This window comes from Staurois parvus, unplaced genomic scaffold (assembly GCF_062004578.1).
Source record: "Staurois parvus isolate SC_StPar_1 unplaced genomic scaffold, SC_StPar_1.0 ptg000827l, whole genome shotgun sequence".
Taxonomy (NCBI): domain Eukaryota; kingdom Metazoa; phylum Chordata; class Amphibia; order Anura; family Ranidae; genus Staurois; species Staurois parvus.
In genome coordinates this window covers 7,372,056-7,388,522 of record NW_028318623.1, presented here as the reverse complement: position 1 = coordinate 7,388,522, position 16,467 = coordinate 7,372,056, and the positions used below count along the sequence as shown (strand labels likewise).

The 16,467-nt window shown below is 42.4% G+C and overlaps 1 protein-coding gene across 1 annotated transcript in view; it reads right to left on the bottom strand.

Annotated features, from left to right (window-relative positions):
* Window positions 1–16,467, bottom strand: part of LOC149443896 (cell adhesion molecule CEACAM5-like) — a 92,301-nt gene that overhangs the window by 42,033 nt on the left and 33,801 nt on the right. Inside the window, exons 2-3 of the mRNA XM_089655231.1 lie at window positions 10,078–10,433; window positions 4,651–4,929 (exon numbers count right to left, since the gene is read on the bottom strand). Of these exons, the coding sequence (XP_089511357.1) occupies window positions 4,651–4,929; window positions 10,078–10,433 (635 nt within the window). The remainder of the gene's footprint in view (window positions 1–4,650; window positions 4,930–10,077; window positions 10,434–16,467) is intronic.

The following is a 16,467-nucleotide window of genomic DNA, read 5'->3' as shown; positions in this document are numbered from 1 at the left end:
AGTTTAGTAAATGAGCAGAAGCTTTGCTGACTTTCATCATCCAATCAATTTTCCTTGCATGTGATTGGGTATTCTTTGCAAAGTGAAGCTTTACCTCATTTACTAAGCTCTGGAGCAACTGCACTTTGCAAAGTGCACAGTCTATTTGCTTTTAGTAAATCAACCCTACAATGTCATGGGGTTGATTTGAGGGGGGGGGGTTTGAGAAGATTGGGGGGGTTGAAGCGAGGTTTGTGCTAGGAGTGGGGATATGGGAACAGGGAGGTTTGTGCTAGGAGGGGGGATGGCGGAGGGTTGTGCTAAGAGGGGGGATTTGTGCTAGGAGGGGAGATTTGTGCTAGGAGGGGGGATTAGGTGGGGGATTTGTGCTAGAAGAAGGAATTTGGGGAGGAATGTGTGCTAGGAGAAGGGATTTGGTTGGTGGACTTGTGCAAGGAGGGGGGATTTGTGCCAGGAGGAGGAATATGGGGGGCAGTTGTGCTAAGAGGGGGGATTTGGTGAGGGATTTGTGCTTGGAGGGAGTAATTGAGGGGGTTGTGCTAGGAGAGGGATTGGGGGGGTTGTTCTCAGAGGAGGAATTTGGGGAGGTTTGTGGTAGAAGGGTCAATTGGGTGGAGGATTTGTGCTAGAAGAGGGAATTGGGGTGGTGGAAATGCTAGGAAGGGCGATTTTTGCTGAAGGGGGAATTGGAGGGAGAAGAGTTACAACTTACGTTTACTGAACGTTAAAAAATGAGACACACCCCTTGCTATGAACGAGCTCTCATACTGGTGTGCCTCAAGATTGTGCCCAGTTCTAAAGGGTGCCTTGAATAAAAAAAGATTGAAAAACACTGGACTATAGAACATTTCTGTGAAAGAAAACATACATTTAAAAATTGGCTACATAGAGATTAAAAAAAAATGGGGGGGGGGTTAATTTTTGGGTTTCTATGCGTGTGTGTGGGTGTGTGTGGGGGGGACGTTAAGGTTAGTTACAGTTTTACAGACAATAAACTTTGCTGTTTTATTATATGTTCAGGTTTTAGGTCCCTAGAGCCCTGCACCAAGAAGTCAAGAACAGTGCCAGGCCAATAAAAAGAATACACTATAAAAGTTATCATACATTAAATTATTTGTAACCACTTACAACCGTCGCTCAGATACAACCAACAAGTGAAGAAAAATGTGCCAAACAATACCAAAAAATAGAACTGCTGATTCTACAAAGGTACTGACCTCTAGATAAAGTATTAAAGCAGTAAAGCGCTGCCCTATATACGTGAAAAATACCTCAGAATATACATATTATGAATTCATGGAATGTACTTCCTCTGCAATTACACCATCAGCGTATTTATGGACAAATATAATAGGTAAGGAAATAATTCATAAATTATAGTCTCTTAACCTCCCTGGCGGTATGATTACTTCCGATTTTTGGTGCTGAAAGCGGTACCATTATTTTGCATGGAAATATGTAGTTTTTTATTGTAGGCTGTAATTTTTAGGAATAACTCACTGAAATCTGTCCGAACAAGAGTCTAGTAAACATCCCGGATATGATAAAACTTGAATCACGAAATCATAAAATATAATTTAATTAATAATCATAAAAAATAATAATATAATAATAATAAATTTAATTCAATAATATAATCAAACCAAAAACACTGAAATTTGAAATACAGAGGCAAATTCGCACATCGCTGAGCAAAGTCGCAGAATCGTTTTCAGTGTCTGATGACGAATTTCCCCACAAATCATCATCACTCAATTCTGCAAGTGGTTATGATTTACTATCACTGTTCTCTAGCCGGTCTAAAACCGCTTTTGACATAAAGAGATGCTTTTTGAATGCCATGGACTTTTCTAAGTTTCCAGGCAGAAAGAACAGTCAAAATGCAGGCAGGGCACAGGACAAAGCAGCAGGGACAAAATATATGTAAAATGCATTGAGACAGCAATGTTTTACTATATAATAATAATTTTTTTAAAAATGCCATTTTTTTAAAATTTCAAATTTGCCGCCGGTTCCGGCGCCCGTACATCCCGACGTCACAGGGACCGGAACACAGAAGCCGGATGCCGGCATGGGCCGGAGGAGATGGCCGGGGATGCTGCAGGGGACACATCACGGGAGCGAAGGACAAGGTAAGCTCTGCAGGGACTCCCTGAGCAACACCGCATGGTAAGCCCGAGTGTAGCTCGGGGTTACCGCTTGTGGGGCTGAAATTTTACCCCGAGCTACACTCGGGAATACCGCCAGGGAGGTTAATGTGCAAACATGAGGTGATTCTTTACAGTGCAAACATGCAATAACTCTTCATTAAGTGCAATGAATCCTTACTGCTCCCCTCCGGTGGCCCCACTTACTTACCAGCTCTAGTGGACTCTTATAAGAACAAGAGTCTAACACGCTTGTGTATATACAGTATGGGTTCATCTGGGATTTGCAGTTCTCCTGTGGGTCTGGTTAGTTTATAACCAAAAATTATAATTTTTCAAATTTGTTTTTTACATTTTCATTTTATTATATAATTTTTTATGTTTTTTTTTAACATACTGTCACCCTAGCAGTACAATGTCACCATAGTGACACTGTACTACTTGTGGGGGGCGATGAAGATTTTCTCTTTACACTGATTGCTTTTACACCCGTAAAGGCTGTAAAAGCAATACTTTCTCCTTCTCTCTGGCTAAATTTTGCAGCCACTGAGAAATACTGTGTGAGCTGTGATTGGTCACAGCTTGTCACATGGTACAAGGCTGTTGTGAATAGCCTTGTAAAGTGTGATCTCTGTGATCATTCACAGATTTCACTAGTAGTAAGCAATGATGTCAGAAGTGCCATCTTGCTTACTACTATTCATGTTCATGGCCAATCAGTGATCACATGATCGGTTCCGTACAATGTTCGGTGTTCCTCCGGACACAGAGGGCACCGGATAGCGGTGTTGCGCACTCCCAGGGAAGCGGGGAGGCCGTTTATAAATGGCCATCCGCTCCTGCACTGCTCCCATCCGGCCATTTATATACATGGGGCAGACAGGAAGCAGTTAAAATTAGAGTTAAAATCGTGTTCCACTCTTGTGTAATAGCAGATAGAAAAGCATTCAAATACTGGACCGTCAGTAGCGCACCGGAGTGCGTTCCACCGAACGGAAATGACGTCACCAGTGGCTCCCATTGACACGTTTCACCCCTCTCACTGGGTGTTCTCAAGAGCTGATGAGTAAGTGGGACCACTGGAGGGGAGCACTAAGGATTTGTTGCACCTGATGAAGAATCACTGCACGTTTGCACATTAAGAAACTATAATTTATGAATTACTTGTTTATTTATTATATTTGTCCATAATTACATTGATGGTGTAATTGCAGAGGAAGTACATTCCATGAATTCATAATATGTATATTCTATGTTCTGGTATTTTGTACACGTGTAGGGTAGTGCTTCACTGCTTTAACACATACATTAAATTATACAGTAGCAAAATATAATTTTTTTGGGGGGAGATTGTGATTAATTATGAGTGCAGGCAAGCCCTATTTGTATTTAATTTTATTAACCACTTGAGCTCCTGAGGATTTAACCCTCTTAATGACCAGGCCTTTTTTTGCTGTTTGGCGCTGCACTAATTCAAATGATAATTGCGCGGTCATGCAATGCTGCACCCAAACAAAATTTACGTCCTTTTTTTCACACAAATAGAGCTTTCTTTTGGTGGTATTTTATCACCTGTGCGCTTTTTATTTTTTGCACTATAAACAAAAAAATCACAAAACTTTTGAAAAAAAACAATATTTTCTACTTTCAGCTATAAAAAATATATCGTAAACTCAAAGTTAGTCATAAATTTAAGCCAAAATGTATTCTGCTTCATGTTTTTGGTAAAAAAAAATCCCAATAAGTGTATATTGATTGCTTTGTGTGAAAGTTATAGCGTCTACAAACTATGGTATAGATACTGCAATTTATGCCTTTTTGTACTATACAGCGCTGCACTAATTCAAATGATAATTGCGCGGTCATGCAATTCTGTACCCAAATGAAATTTACATCCTTGATCGATCAAGGGGTTAAATGGGATTACTGGTGTACTGGCAGGCAAACTGGCGCTATCTGGGAGGGGCGCTAACACTATCGGAAGTCGCCAGCGACACTGATACAGTGATCAGTAAAAATCGGTTCACTGATCAGTGACACTGGTGACAGGGCAGTGAAGGGGTTAACTGGGGGGGGCGATCAGGGGGTTAAATGTGTCCTAGAGTGTTCTAACTGTGGGTATGTGCTGTTTTACTCACAATTTGTATTTCTTCTTCTCTGTCTAGAACTGAATGTGTCCAGGCAGAGAAGAATGACATCATATCCTGTCCTGTGCAACTGTCAACATAGGACAGGGACCGATCATCTGATTTCAGCTAGACTGGCTGAAATCGAATGATTGATCTCTCCGGGATCAAATGGTGTCACCCGCGGGTGGGTGGGCGGGAGTGCGCGCACGCCCCCTGCCCGCGAAAACATCTGGAGCGCGGAGCCCATTTTAAAACGTGCTTTTGCGCCCCAGTGCCGCCCTGCACGCGTATATATGCAGTGGCAGTGCGGCAAGTGGGTAATCTATCAGCATCAGCTGCTTGTGTTGCGATAATTATTTAAATGAGTCTCTTACCTGATACATTTAGCTGTAGACTGTTGCTGGTGTTGGAGCTGACAGGGTTCTGGATGGTGCAGGTGTAGTTTCCATTGTCACTCTCTGTGATTGGCTGGAAGTAGAGGTAGGAATCCTGACAGGTCACGTGGGGCTCAGAGCAGACATTCTTCCCATCATGGTAGAAGGTGTAAGTAGTGACATTCAGACTACCGGCATCACAATGGAGAGACTCATAGGTACCGCTGATCACACTATTAGATGTGTTGTTACTACTAAGGACAGGAGGATCAAGAACAGCTGGAAACAGAAAAAAGGAAGTCATATGTAGCAGAGCCTCAGATCGGAAACATAGGAAAGAGTCTTTTATTGGAAGATGAGAAAAGAAGGGAAAAATTCCTGATTATAAGCCAACATCCCCAAGACAACAATTGGAAAAAGGAGAGACCTCCTGACACTGGGACTTTAACCCCTTGTCTACAGGGCACTTATACCCCCTTCCTGCCCAGGTCAATTTTCAGCTTTTAGCGCTGTCACACTTTGAATGACAATTGCGCGGTCATGCAACATTGTACTCATATGAAATGTTTATCTTGTTTTTTTAGACAGATAGAGCTTTATTTTGGTGGTTTTGAAAAAAAAAAGTTTTTTCTTAGTTTGTTATAAAAATTTTGTAAATGAGTAATTTTTCTCCTTCACTGATGTGCGCTAATGAGGCTGCACTGATGGGCACTGATAGGGGGCACTGATGAGCACTGATGAGGAGGCACTGGTAGGTGGCACTGATGGGCATTGACAGGCATCACTGATGGGCACTGATAGGCAGCATTCATATATAGCACTGATAGGCAGCACTGATAGGTGGCACTGATAGGCAGCACTGACTGGCACTGTTAGGTGACACTCACTGGCACTGTTAGGCGGCACTGACGAGCACTGATAGGCAGCACCGATTAACACTGATAGGCGGCACTGGCTGGCACTGTTAGGCGGCACTGTCGAGCACTGATAGGCAGCACCGATTAACACTGATAGGCGGCACTGGCTGGCACTGTTAGGTGGCACTGACTGGCACTGTTAGGTGACACTGATAGGCGGCACTGATGAGCACTGATAAACAGCACTGATTAATACTGATAGGTGGCACTGACAGGCAGCACTGATTGGAAGCACTGATAGGTGGCACTGACTGGCATTGATAGGTGGCACTGACTGGCACTGATCGATGGCACTGAATGGCAGTTCAGATGGGCACTGATATGTGGCATTGATGTGCACTGGTAGGCACTGACAGGTGGCACTGATGGGCATTGACAGGCATCACTGATAGGCAGCACTGATAGGCGGCACTGACTGGCACTGTTAGGTGACACTGACTAGTACTGTTAGGCGGCACTGACGAGCACTGATAGGCAGCACTGATTAACACTGATAGGTGACACTGACTGGCACTGATAGGCAGCACTGACTGGCACTGATAGGCAGCACTGATTGGCAGCACTGATAGGTGGCACTGACTGGCACTGATAGATGGCACTGAATGGCAGTGCAGATGGGCACTGATATGTGGCATTGATAGGCACTGACAGGTGACATTGATGGGGCTACACTGATCATCAGGGCACACTGATCATCGGTGCCCTGATGATCAGTGTACATGTGCACTCTGAGGGATGCCGATTACCGGCTTCTCCTCTCTTCTCCTCTGTCAGCGTGACAGCTCGTGAGGAGAGGAATGCCAATAACCGGCATTTCCTTATTTACATGCGATCAGCTGTGATTGGACACATCTGATCACATGACGAGCCAACATCTTCGGCTCTTTCCGTTGATCGGTGATCCGCCGTGTCCCAGGGACAATTACTGAGTAATTGTCATTCAAGTGTTACAGCACTGAAATCTCAAAATTTGCCCGGCCAAGAAGGGGGTTAAAGTGTCTGGTATTGAGTGGTTAATGTGACACCAAACTTTGGTTTGAAAAAATATATTTGTGCAAATAAGTCGTAGAAACTTTCTCAGTTTCTGTTATAAAAATTAGCAAATAAATAATATTTCTTCATACATTTAAGCTAAAATGTATTCTGCTACATTTCTTTGGTAAAATAACCCAAATCAGTGTATATTATTTAGTTTTTGTGGAAGTTATAGAGTCTACATACTAAACTGATGTACTGACAATGTACTCTCATTTCTTGAGGCCCTAAAATGCCAGGACAGTATAAATACCCCCCAAAGGACCCCTTTTTGGAAAGTAGACAGTCCAAAGTATTTAGAAAGAGGCATGGTGAGTTTTTCAAAGTTGTAATTTTTTTGTCCCAATTTGGAAAACTAAGAAATTATTATTTTTTTTTTACAAGCTGTCATTTTACCAAGTTATTTCTCACACGGCATATGCATACTTATAATTACACCCCATAACACATTCTGCTACACCTCCAGAGTATGGGCATACCACATGTAAGACTTTTTTACAGCCTAGATGCATAGAGGGGCCCAAAATCCAATGAGCAACTTTAGGCTTTCAGGGAGCATAAATTATGCAAACAAGGACATTGCAACTGATGTGGTGTGATCAGGGACACTGACTGGTGATTGTCTTTTCTTTTTTTTCTTTTTACATACTGTCATTAGAGCAGTACAGTGTCACAATAGTGAATGTGTCCGCATGAACCACCTCAATACCAGCATGTTATACTCCCTTCACACTTCAGATGATTTTTCAGTTTTCAGTGCTATGATACTGACAATTATATGATATTGACAATTAGTTAGTCATGCAATAGTGTACTTAAATAAGCTTTATATAATTGTTTTTAACATAAAGCATTCTAATGGTGGAATTTACAAACCATGTGTTTTTTATATTTTTTAACATATAGAAAAAGACCAAACTTTTTGAAAAACCTGTTTCCCTTACTTCTGTTTTAAAACATATCAAATTAAAATGCCATGACTGGTAGCACAAGAAAGCAGGCAGGTGTGCTTCAGTGCAAGGAGCACCCTGATAGGAGAAAAGACTGACAAATTTATGATTTACCCAATCATTTGGAGGTGGTAGGAAAGACTGTTGAAAGTAAAACTGTAGAAGAGAAAGAACAGGCCCCCTCCCCTGCCAGGCTGGACTGTGCTGGGTGGCAGAGCTGTGTAGATCGCAGAGCTTGGTGTCCCTTCCCTTTGATCAGTTTTCAGAGCTCACTGAGCTCTGCAGTGTGTAATTTCTGCTCTTTGCTCCCTTTTTAATGAACTCTCAGACAAGCATTATAAATTCAGCAGTTTACACAGATCTAGAGAAGAGAAGACTGCAGATAGACAGGTACAACTTGTGTAGGAGGATTTGTTTCATTATGAACAATAAAAACAACCTCCAGCGTACAAATGTGACATTCAGACCCCAATGCTTCTCACTCATCTGCTTCTCCAAACATGGAAATAATCACCATGCTTTACTGCCCTCTTAGGATTTGGGAAGTCCCAGTATCATGGTACTATAAAAGCAAAAAGAGAGGGCACCCTATCCTGGCGCATTACCATAATAAACCGTTTATTGATAAAAGCATAATGGATGTACAGGTGAAACTCAAAAAATTAGAATATGGTGCAAAAGTTTATTTATTTCAGTAATGCAGCTTAAAAGGTGAAACTAATATATGAGATAGACTCATTACATGCAAAGCAAGATAGTTCAAGCCGTGATTTGTCATAATTGTGATGATTATGGCTCACAGCTCATGAAAACCCCAAATCCACAATCTCAGAAAATGAGAATATTGTGAAAAGGTGCAATATTCTCGGCTCAAAGTGTCCCACTCTAATCAGCTAATTAAGCCATAACACCTGCAAAGGGTTCCTGAGCCTTTAAATGGTCTCTCAGTCTGGTTCAGTAGGAATCACAATCATGGGAAAGACTGCTGACCTGACAGTTGTGCAGAAAACCATCATTGACACCCTCCATAAGGAGGGAAAGCCCCAAAAGGTAATTGAAAAAAATGTTGGATGTTCCCAAAGTGCTGTATTAAAGCACATTAATAAAAATTTATGTGGAAGGGAAAAGTGTGCAAGAAAAAGGTGCACAAGCAGCGGGGATGACCGCAGCCTGGAGAGGATTGTCAGGAAAAGGCCATTCAAAAGTGTTGGGGACTTTCACAAGGAGTGGACTGAGGCTGGAGTCAGTGCATCAAGAGCTACCACACACAGACGGATCCTGGACATGGGCTTCAAATGTCATATTCTTCTTGTCAAGCCGCTTTTGAACAACAAACAACTTCAGAAGCATCTTACCTGGGCTAAAGAAAAACAGACCTGGTCTGTTGCTCATTGGTCCAAAGTCCTCTTTTCTGATGAGTGCAACTTTTGCATCTCATTTGGAAACCAAGGACCCAGAGTATGGAGGGAGAATGGAGAGGCACACACTGCAAGATGCTTGAAGTCCAGTGTGAAGTTTCCACAGTCTGTGTTGATTTGGGGAGCCATGTCATCTGCTGGTGTTGGTCCACTGTGCTTCATTAAGTCCAGGGTCAACGCAGCCGTCTACCAGGAGATTTTGGAGCACTTCATGCTTCCTTCCGCAGACGAGCTTTATGGGGATGCTGACTTCATTTTCCAGCAGGACTTGGCACCTGCCCACACTGCCAAAAGCACCAAAACCTGGTTCAATGACTGTGGGATTACTGTGCTTGATTGGCCTGCAAACTCGCCTGACCTGAACCCCATAGAGAATCTATGGGGCATTGCCAAGAGAAAGATGAGAGACATGAGATCGAACAATGCAAAAGAGCTGAAGGCCGCTATTGAAGCATCCTGGTCTTCCATAACACCTCAGCAGTGCCACAGGCTGATAGCTTCCATGCCACGCCTGATTGAGGCAGTAATTGCTGCAAAAGAGGCCCAAACCAAGTACTGAGTACATATGCATGCTTATACTTTTCAGAGGTCCGATATTGTTCTATGTACAATCCTTGTTTTATTGATTGCATGTAATATTCTCATTTTCTGAGATTGTGGATTTGGGGTTTTCATGAGCTGTAAGCCATAATCATCACAATGATGACAAATCACGACTTGAACTATCTTGCTTTGCATGTAATGAGTCTATCTCATATATTAGTTTCACCTTTTAAGTTGCATTACTGAAATAAATGAACTTTTGCACGATATTCTAATTTTTCGAGTTTCACCTATATACTCACAAACAACTTTAACCAGCAAAATCATCAAATACAATGTTGTTTGTTCTCCTCCAAGTGTTTCTTGCCTTGGGAAGATGTCACCAAAACCTTTCGGCTTACACATTTCAAGGGGTATCCCCTCTTCATCAGAGCCAAAAAAGATATTATTATGGTAATGCACTAGGCTGGTGCGACCTCTCTTTTATTGCTTTTGCAGCAATTTGGTTACACTGAGGCCAAATGACTAGAAGTATTTAGAATAAGATGTCCAGTTATTACTTACGATAGACTCTGAGTCCAAAGGTAGAAAACTTTAGAATTGTATTGTTTAGATATTGTGCAGCCATCAGGTAGTTCCCCCCATCTGCAAAGGTCAGGCTGGTCAGTCTCAGAGTTCCATTTTCATACAGAGTACATCTTCCCTCATACTGACCAAAATATGAAGGAGCCCCAACAGTAAAGCGGTCTGCAACTCCATTATAGTTAAAACTCCACTGTATGTAAAGATTGACTTGAACTGGTAGAGACACATAAAAATCAACAGATCCTCCAAGAGTTCCATTCTCAACAGGGTAAGCAAATTCAGCACCTGCAGGAAAAACAGGCAGGATTACAGGAAGAGCAGATATAATGTATAAACTGATTAATAAAAAAGTTGTAATAAATTATTAATGTTCTAAATAATATTAGCAGAAATTATAGCTATACAATATATTGCCAAAAGTATTGGGCCGCCTGCCTTTACACGCAGAGGACTTATGCTAGAATGAGGGGGGTTGGAATTTGAAATCCCCCCACCCCACCTTCTAGCACAAGTCCTCTCCCCTCTCAAAGCACCCCCCCCCGCCAGCGCATATCTGACCCCCTCCTCACCCCACCTTCTAGCATAAGCCCTCTGCTCCCCCAGCATATAATCCAAAGCCTGGCCTTTGTTTAGCCATGCCCCATGCCCCTTTATAAGGCCCACCCACTGTAAAGGTTTAACACGCCCACTCTCGCAGCGCCACGCTATGCGTATCGCAGGTCTCTGCCTCCCTCAAGTATATAAATATTTATTTATTGTAGACAGAGTTAAAAATTAAAAAAATATAAAGAAAGAGAGAGATTTTTTTAAATATATATATATATATATATATATATATATATATATACTATGTGTATGTAGGCAGCAAGATCTGTTGATCAGAGGTGCTGGTGGGCGGAGCCTAACTGCCACTGCGATGGGCAGGGCTTTTGCAGCCTTTTTTGGGTGTATGTTGGATTTTTGGACACATATAATACTTCTTTTAGTGTCTTGAGGCGTTTATGAATGAAGAGCCGTTGAAATAAAAAAAAATGAAGTGTGATTTTATTCTATCACACAGTGGCTTAAAATAACAATGTAAAGCGTATCATGAACAGTTCCATGGAGGTAAAACTACTGTAGAAATAACAAGCAGACGTTTAAAGATAAGTCACCTTTATTTGTCATGGCTGTCCTGGCCATGTGCTATTCACTATGTTCTTCTTGTCCTTCTCATGTCTTTTGGGAAGAAACCGGAAATAGACGGAAGTGATGATCTTGTCTTCAGTAAGCACCTGTTCCAGCTTCTCATACGTGTGTATGCGTGTGTGTCAAAGTGTCCGTGTTAGTGTGAGAGTGTCTTCTCGTGTCCATTGTCTCATGGTCTTTTATGAGGCAAATTTACGTCATAGTTAGTGATCTTAATACCTTCTATGGAAATTATTACTGCTTGGCAAAGCCATTTCATAAAAGGAAGGGGATGCTATATATATGATGTTTGATGGACAGGTACAGATGCTGATATACATAATACTGTAAGCTAATGATGTAACCTCAGCTATTCATATTTAATTTAAGAGCATATCTTTACAACATATCAATGTATAATCACTAATCTATATATGTATCAATATTAGAAACGTATACTAAATACACACAGATATTATTAAAATACATTATGTAATAGTAAGTCTATAATGAGTACTCCTAATACCCTGGACATATTGCTACCAGGGACTGTCAGGGCTCCAGGGTATGACCAGAGGTATGTGACTGACGCAGGGAAACGCAGACTTCAGATATGTTATAAACAATATAATTTATTAAAGACTAACAATACAAACATAAACGCAGTGCACCAAACCCCAAGCTAACACAAATACATACAAGGTGAAACAAACCCAAACCTAAACTGATACAGATACACAGGTACATACACATATAGAGCACAACGTGATCAGGCAGGCCGGGTCGATAACTATCGGGCAGGTAGGTACAGGAGGAGCAGGCAGAGAGAATGGTCAGGGTCACAAGCCAGGGATCAGAACAGGAGAAGTCAGCAGAGGTCAGGATCAAGCAGGGTCAGCAACAAGACAGGAACAGGAACGCAGGTCTACAAGATACAGGGCCCAGGAAAAACACACACACCAAGGCAAAGACTGCAGGTCTGGCCATCCCTTAAATACACCAGTATAAGCAGTTTCAGGTGTTTGGCTGGCTGCAGGGTTGAGTCTCTGATTGCTGGGAGCACCCGCTGGCCAGCCCTGGTACTGCAGCCCACAAGGCAGGTGAGTCCCACCATTACTGGCAAGTCCATTCCTGACAGGGACTTTAACCAGCTATGCCTAAATATAGTCTTCAGCTGGTTTAGCTGGTCTCAGCTAACTCATTCATATTTACTGTCTCAGCTTATATCTGAAGAATTGTAATACTACCATTTGTCAAAAGACCATTCACACATATTAATATTAATTATGATTAATCATAAAAACCAAATATTTTGCAAGCTTGCCATCGATATAAGTGCTGAATCATAAATTTGATTTCTTACAGTGTAAAAGTAATCAGTGTAAAAAGAAAAAAATCTTCACCCCCCCACAAGTAGTACAGTGACACTGTACTGGTGACACTGTACTGCTAGGGTGACAGTATGTAATAAATAAATAATATAAAAAAATTAAAAATGCAAAAACAGTGTTTAAAAATAATTTTATAAAAGCTAATTTGGATTATTTTTTTTTTACTAAACATATAACGGAATACATTTTGGCCAAGATTTATGATGAAATAATATTTTTTTCAAAATTTTTCAAAATAAAAATCCCAGTGGTGAACAAATACCACCAAAATAAAGCTTTATCTGTCTCAAAAAATGCTAAAAAATTCATATGGGTACAGTGTTGCATGAGCGCGCAATTGTCATTCAAAGTGTGATAGCTCTGAAAGCTGGAAATTTCCCTGCGCAGGAAGGGGGTAAAAGTGTCCAGTATGGAAGCGGTTAAGCACTGAGCTATAACTACTTGACATTGGGCAGGTGACAGTTGGCAGTTTTTGAAAACGAGTCAGTTTGACCCAATCTATACATATGTAACAACCGTAGCACAGTGGTGAGTGTGCCCGTCCAGGGAGTACATGGTCATAGGTTCGAGGCTGGACATGAGATAAACGGTTGTTACATTTTTTGTTTTTTTTGGGGTTTGTTTTTTTGAACATTCATTTTCTTTCATTTTATCTATTTGGAAAGCCTTTGATGTTCCCAGTACATTGTTCTGGAAGCATGGCGACACGCCTTATCTTCCCTTACACAGTGAGGGGGTTTTCTTATTAACTCTTTTAATAAAAAAAAAAAAAGTGATTTTTTTTTTTAATTTCTTAATCTGAGCTACCTTTCAGTGTCACCTATCAGTGCCAGCCAGTTCCACCTGTCAATGCCAATCAGTTCCACCTATCAGTGCTGCCAAACAGTGCCACATATCAGTGCCAGTCTGTGCCGCTAATCAGTGCCCGTCAGTGCCGCCTAACAGTGCCAGTCAGTGCCACCTATCAGTGCTGCCTTTCAGTGCCCATCAGTGATGCCTGTCAATGCCCATCAGTGTCACCTACCAGTGTCTCCTTATCAGTGCCCATCAGTGCCACCTATCAGTGTCCATCACTGCAGCCTCATTAGCGCACATCCGTGAAGGAGAAAAATCACGTATTTACAAAATTTTATAACAAAAACTAAAACTTTTTTTCCCCAAAATTTTCAGTGGTTTTTGGTTTGTAAGTAGGGTTTGATGTGACCGGGGGAGGGTAAATGCACATGTCGGGGGTGGCGCCTACATGCAGAAGTTGTTTGCGCTTCACGTTACAAATCTGCGCACACTTCGGAGGGGGTTCAGTAGTTCTAGGCCCATTATTCATAGGTAACCCTAAACTGATGACCTGTAGGGGCTTTTAAAGCATCATCTCTGAAAAAATATCGGGTCCTGAAGTTTGCCGCCATCTCATTGGTGTACACAATTCGAACCGCCTCCCGCCTGCCATATGAGGAAATAACATGTGGGCGGCGGCTCTCTCATTCTGGGAGGGTGTCATATGATATCCTCCCATTCAATCTGCGCACGTGCGCCCCCGGGGTGGTTTCGCGGTGATCGGTGGTGCTCTGTGTCCCTGGGACACGGCAGAACACCAATCGCAGTAAAGAGCTGATGACGTCGGCTCTATCATGTGATCAGTTGTGTCCAATCACAGCTAATCGCATGTAAATAGGAAATGCCGGTTATCAGCAGTCCACTCCTCATGCTGATAGTTCATGAGGAGGAGAGGAGAGCAGGTAAGCGGCATTCCTCAGGGGGACATCTACACTGATCATCAGGGCAATCATCAGTGCCCTGGTGATCAGTGCCACCTGTCAGTGCCCATAATTGCCACATACCAGTGCCCATCAGAGCTGCCTTTCAGTGTTGCCTATCAGTGCCAGTCAGTGCTACCTATCCATGCCGCCAATTAGTGCCACCTATCAGCTCCAGTCAGTGCTATCTATCAGTGTCCATCAGTGCCGCCTAACAGTTCCAATCAGTGTCGCCTATCAGTGCCATATATGAGTGCTGCCTTTCAGTGCCCATCAGTGATGCCTGTCAATGCCCATCAGTGCCACCTACTAGTGCCTCCTCATCAGTGCCACCTATCAGTGTCCATCACTGCAGCCTCATTAGCGCACATCAGTGAAGGAGAAAAATCACTTATTTACAAAATTTTATAACAAAAACTAAGAAAAAACTTTTTTTCCCCCAAATTTTCAGTGTTTTTTGGTTTGTTTAAGAAAAAATAAAAAACCCCAAGGTGATTAAATACCACCAAAACAAAGCTCTATCTGTCACAAAAAAATGATAAAAATTGTGTACAGTGTTGCATGACCGCGCAATTGTCATTCAAAGTGTGACAGCGCTGGAAATTGGCCTGGGCAGGAAGGGGGTATAAATGCCCAATAGGCTAGTGGTTAATAAAAGCAAAAAAAAACCCCATTGATCCTGCCAGAAATCTTATCAGCTCATAAGTCATGGCCTGGACTGAACGGAGCTAAGGGGAGGGCCAGCATGACTGCGGCTTGCAGACGAGGCGGAGATTGGATTTGGGTGGGAGGATATTCAGTAGGTAGGGGTGGTTACTCACCTGATTGGAGTATTGGAGTTTGAGGGTGGTCTTTCCAGGATGAGGAGAGGGGTTGGGACTTGCTGGGTGTCAGTCAGAGCTTGTGCCAGCACGGGTGAGGTTTCTCCCGCCCTCCCTCCCTGGACCTGTTTTGCTGTTTTGTTTTTATTATTCCTCTTGTCCTTTGTGTTTGTCGTGTTGTTTGGTTTTGTGTGGGTTCCTTGATTTTATCTTCTTTCCTTGATCGGCATTTTGTGTCCTGGGGTGTTTGGCGTTTTTTGTTTTGTCATGGCAGCCGGCAGGGGTCGCTGGGTCTTTGAAGGCGGTGTTGGAGTGACCATTTGGTGGATTATGGGTTGGGCCCATCGTAGATATGGGTGTTCCTTCCCAATTATAAGGTCATGTTGGTAAGGTGGGAGTTCATTGGCTGTATCTGGGACTACGTAGTTGTAGTATTGTCCCCGAGGCAGTGTAGTAGCGGCTGGGGGCCTTTTCATTGGGTGTAAAATACAGGTGAGTTATTAATGTGAGTAACAGTGCCTTTGAAGACCTTGGACCCGGTTGGGATCATTACTGTCAGTTATTATTTGATTGTACTGTATGAAGTGTTATGTAAGAGTTATGTTAACCCGTTGCTGCCCAGCCTATAGCCAGATGGCGGCCGGGCGAACAGCTCATCCCTCCGGGTGGACGCCATATGGCGTCCTTTCCAGAGCGCGCATTGCACATGCCCACAGGGCCGTGCTGCGGTGCGATCTGTCACTGGCCGTGTACCTTAGACACGACTGATGACAGATCTGTGTACCGGCCACCTTGCCAGTACCATGTGACCGGCTCTGACCAATCACAGCAGGTCACATGACACTTGTACACAATGGATGGCTTCCTTTCATGCCATCCATTGTATACAAGTGTGTCTAGCAGTGAATGGTCACAGAGATCACATGCACAAGCTGGGCCAATCACGTGTCATGTGATTAGCCGTGGCCAAATCACAAAAAAACCTGAATGAATCGATTTCATTCAGGTAAATGCTTGCTTATAGCAAAGTAATTCTTTGCTATAAGCAAATTGTGTAAAAAAATATAAAATACTGATCACTTCCCCAAAGCAGTACAATGTTACTATGGTAACATTATACTACTTTGGTCATAGTGAAATATGAAAAAAAATCTTAAAAGAGAAAAAAATTTAATAAAAAATAATAATAAAAAAATGATCAATTTTTTTTTTCATACTGTCACCAGTCAATGCCCC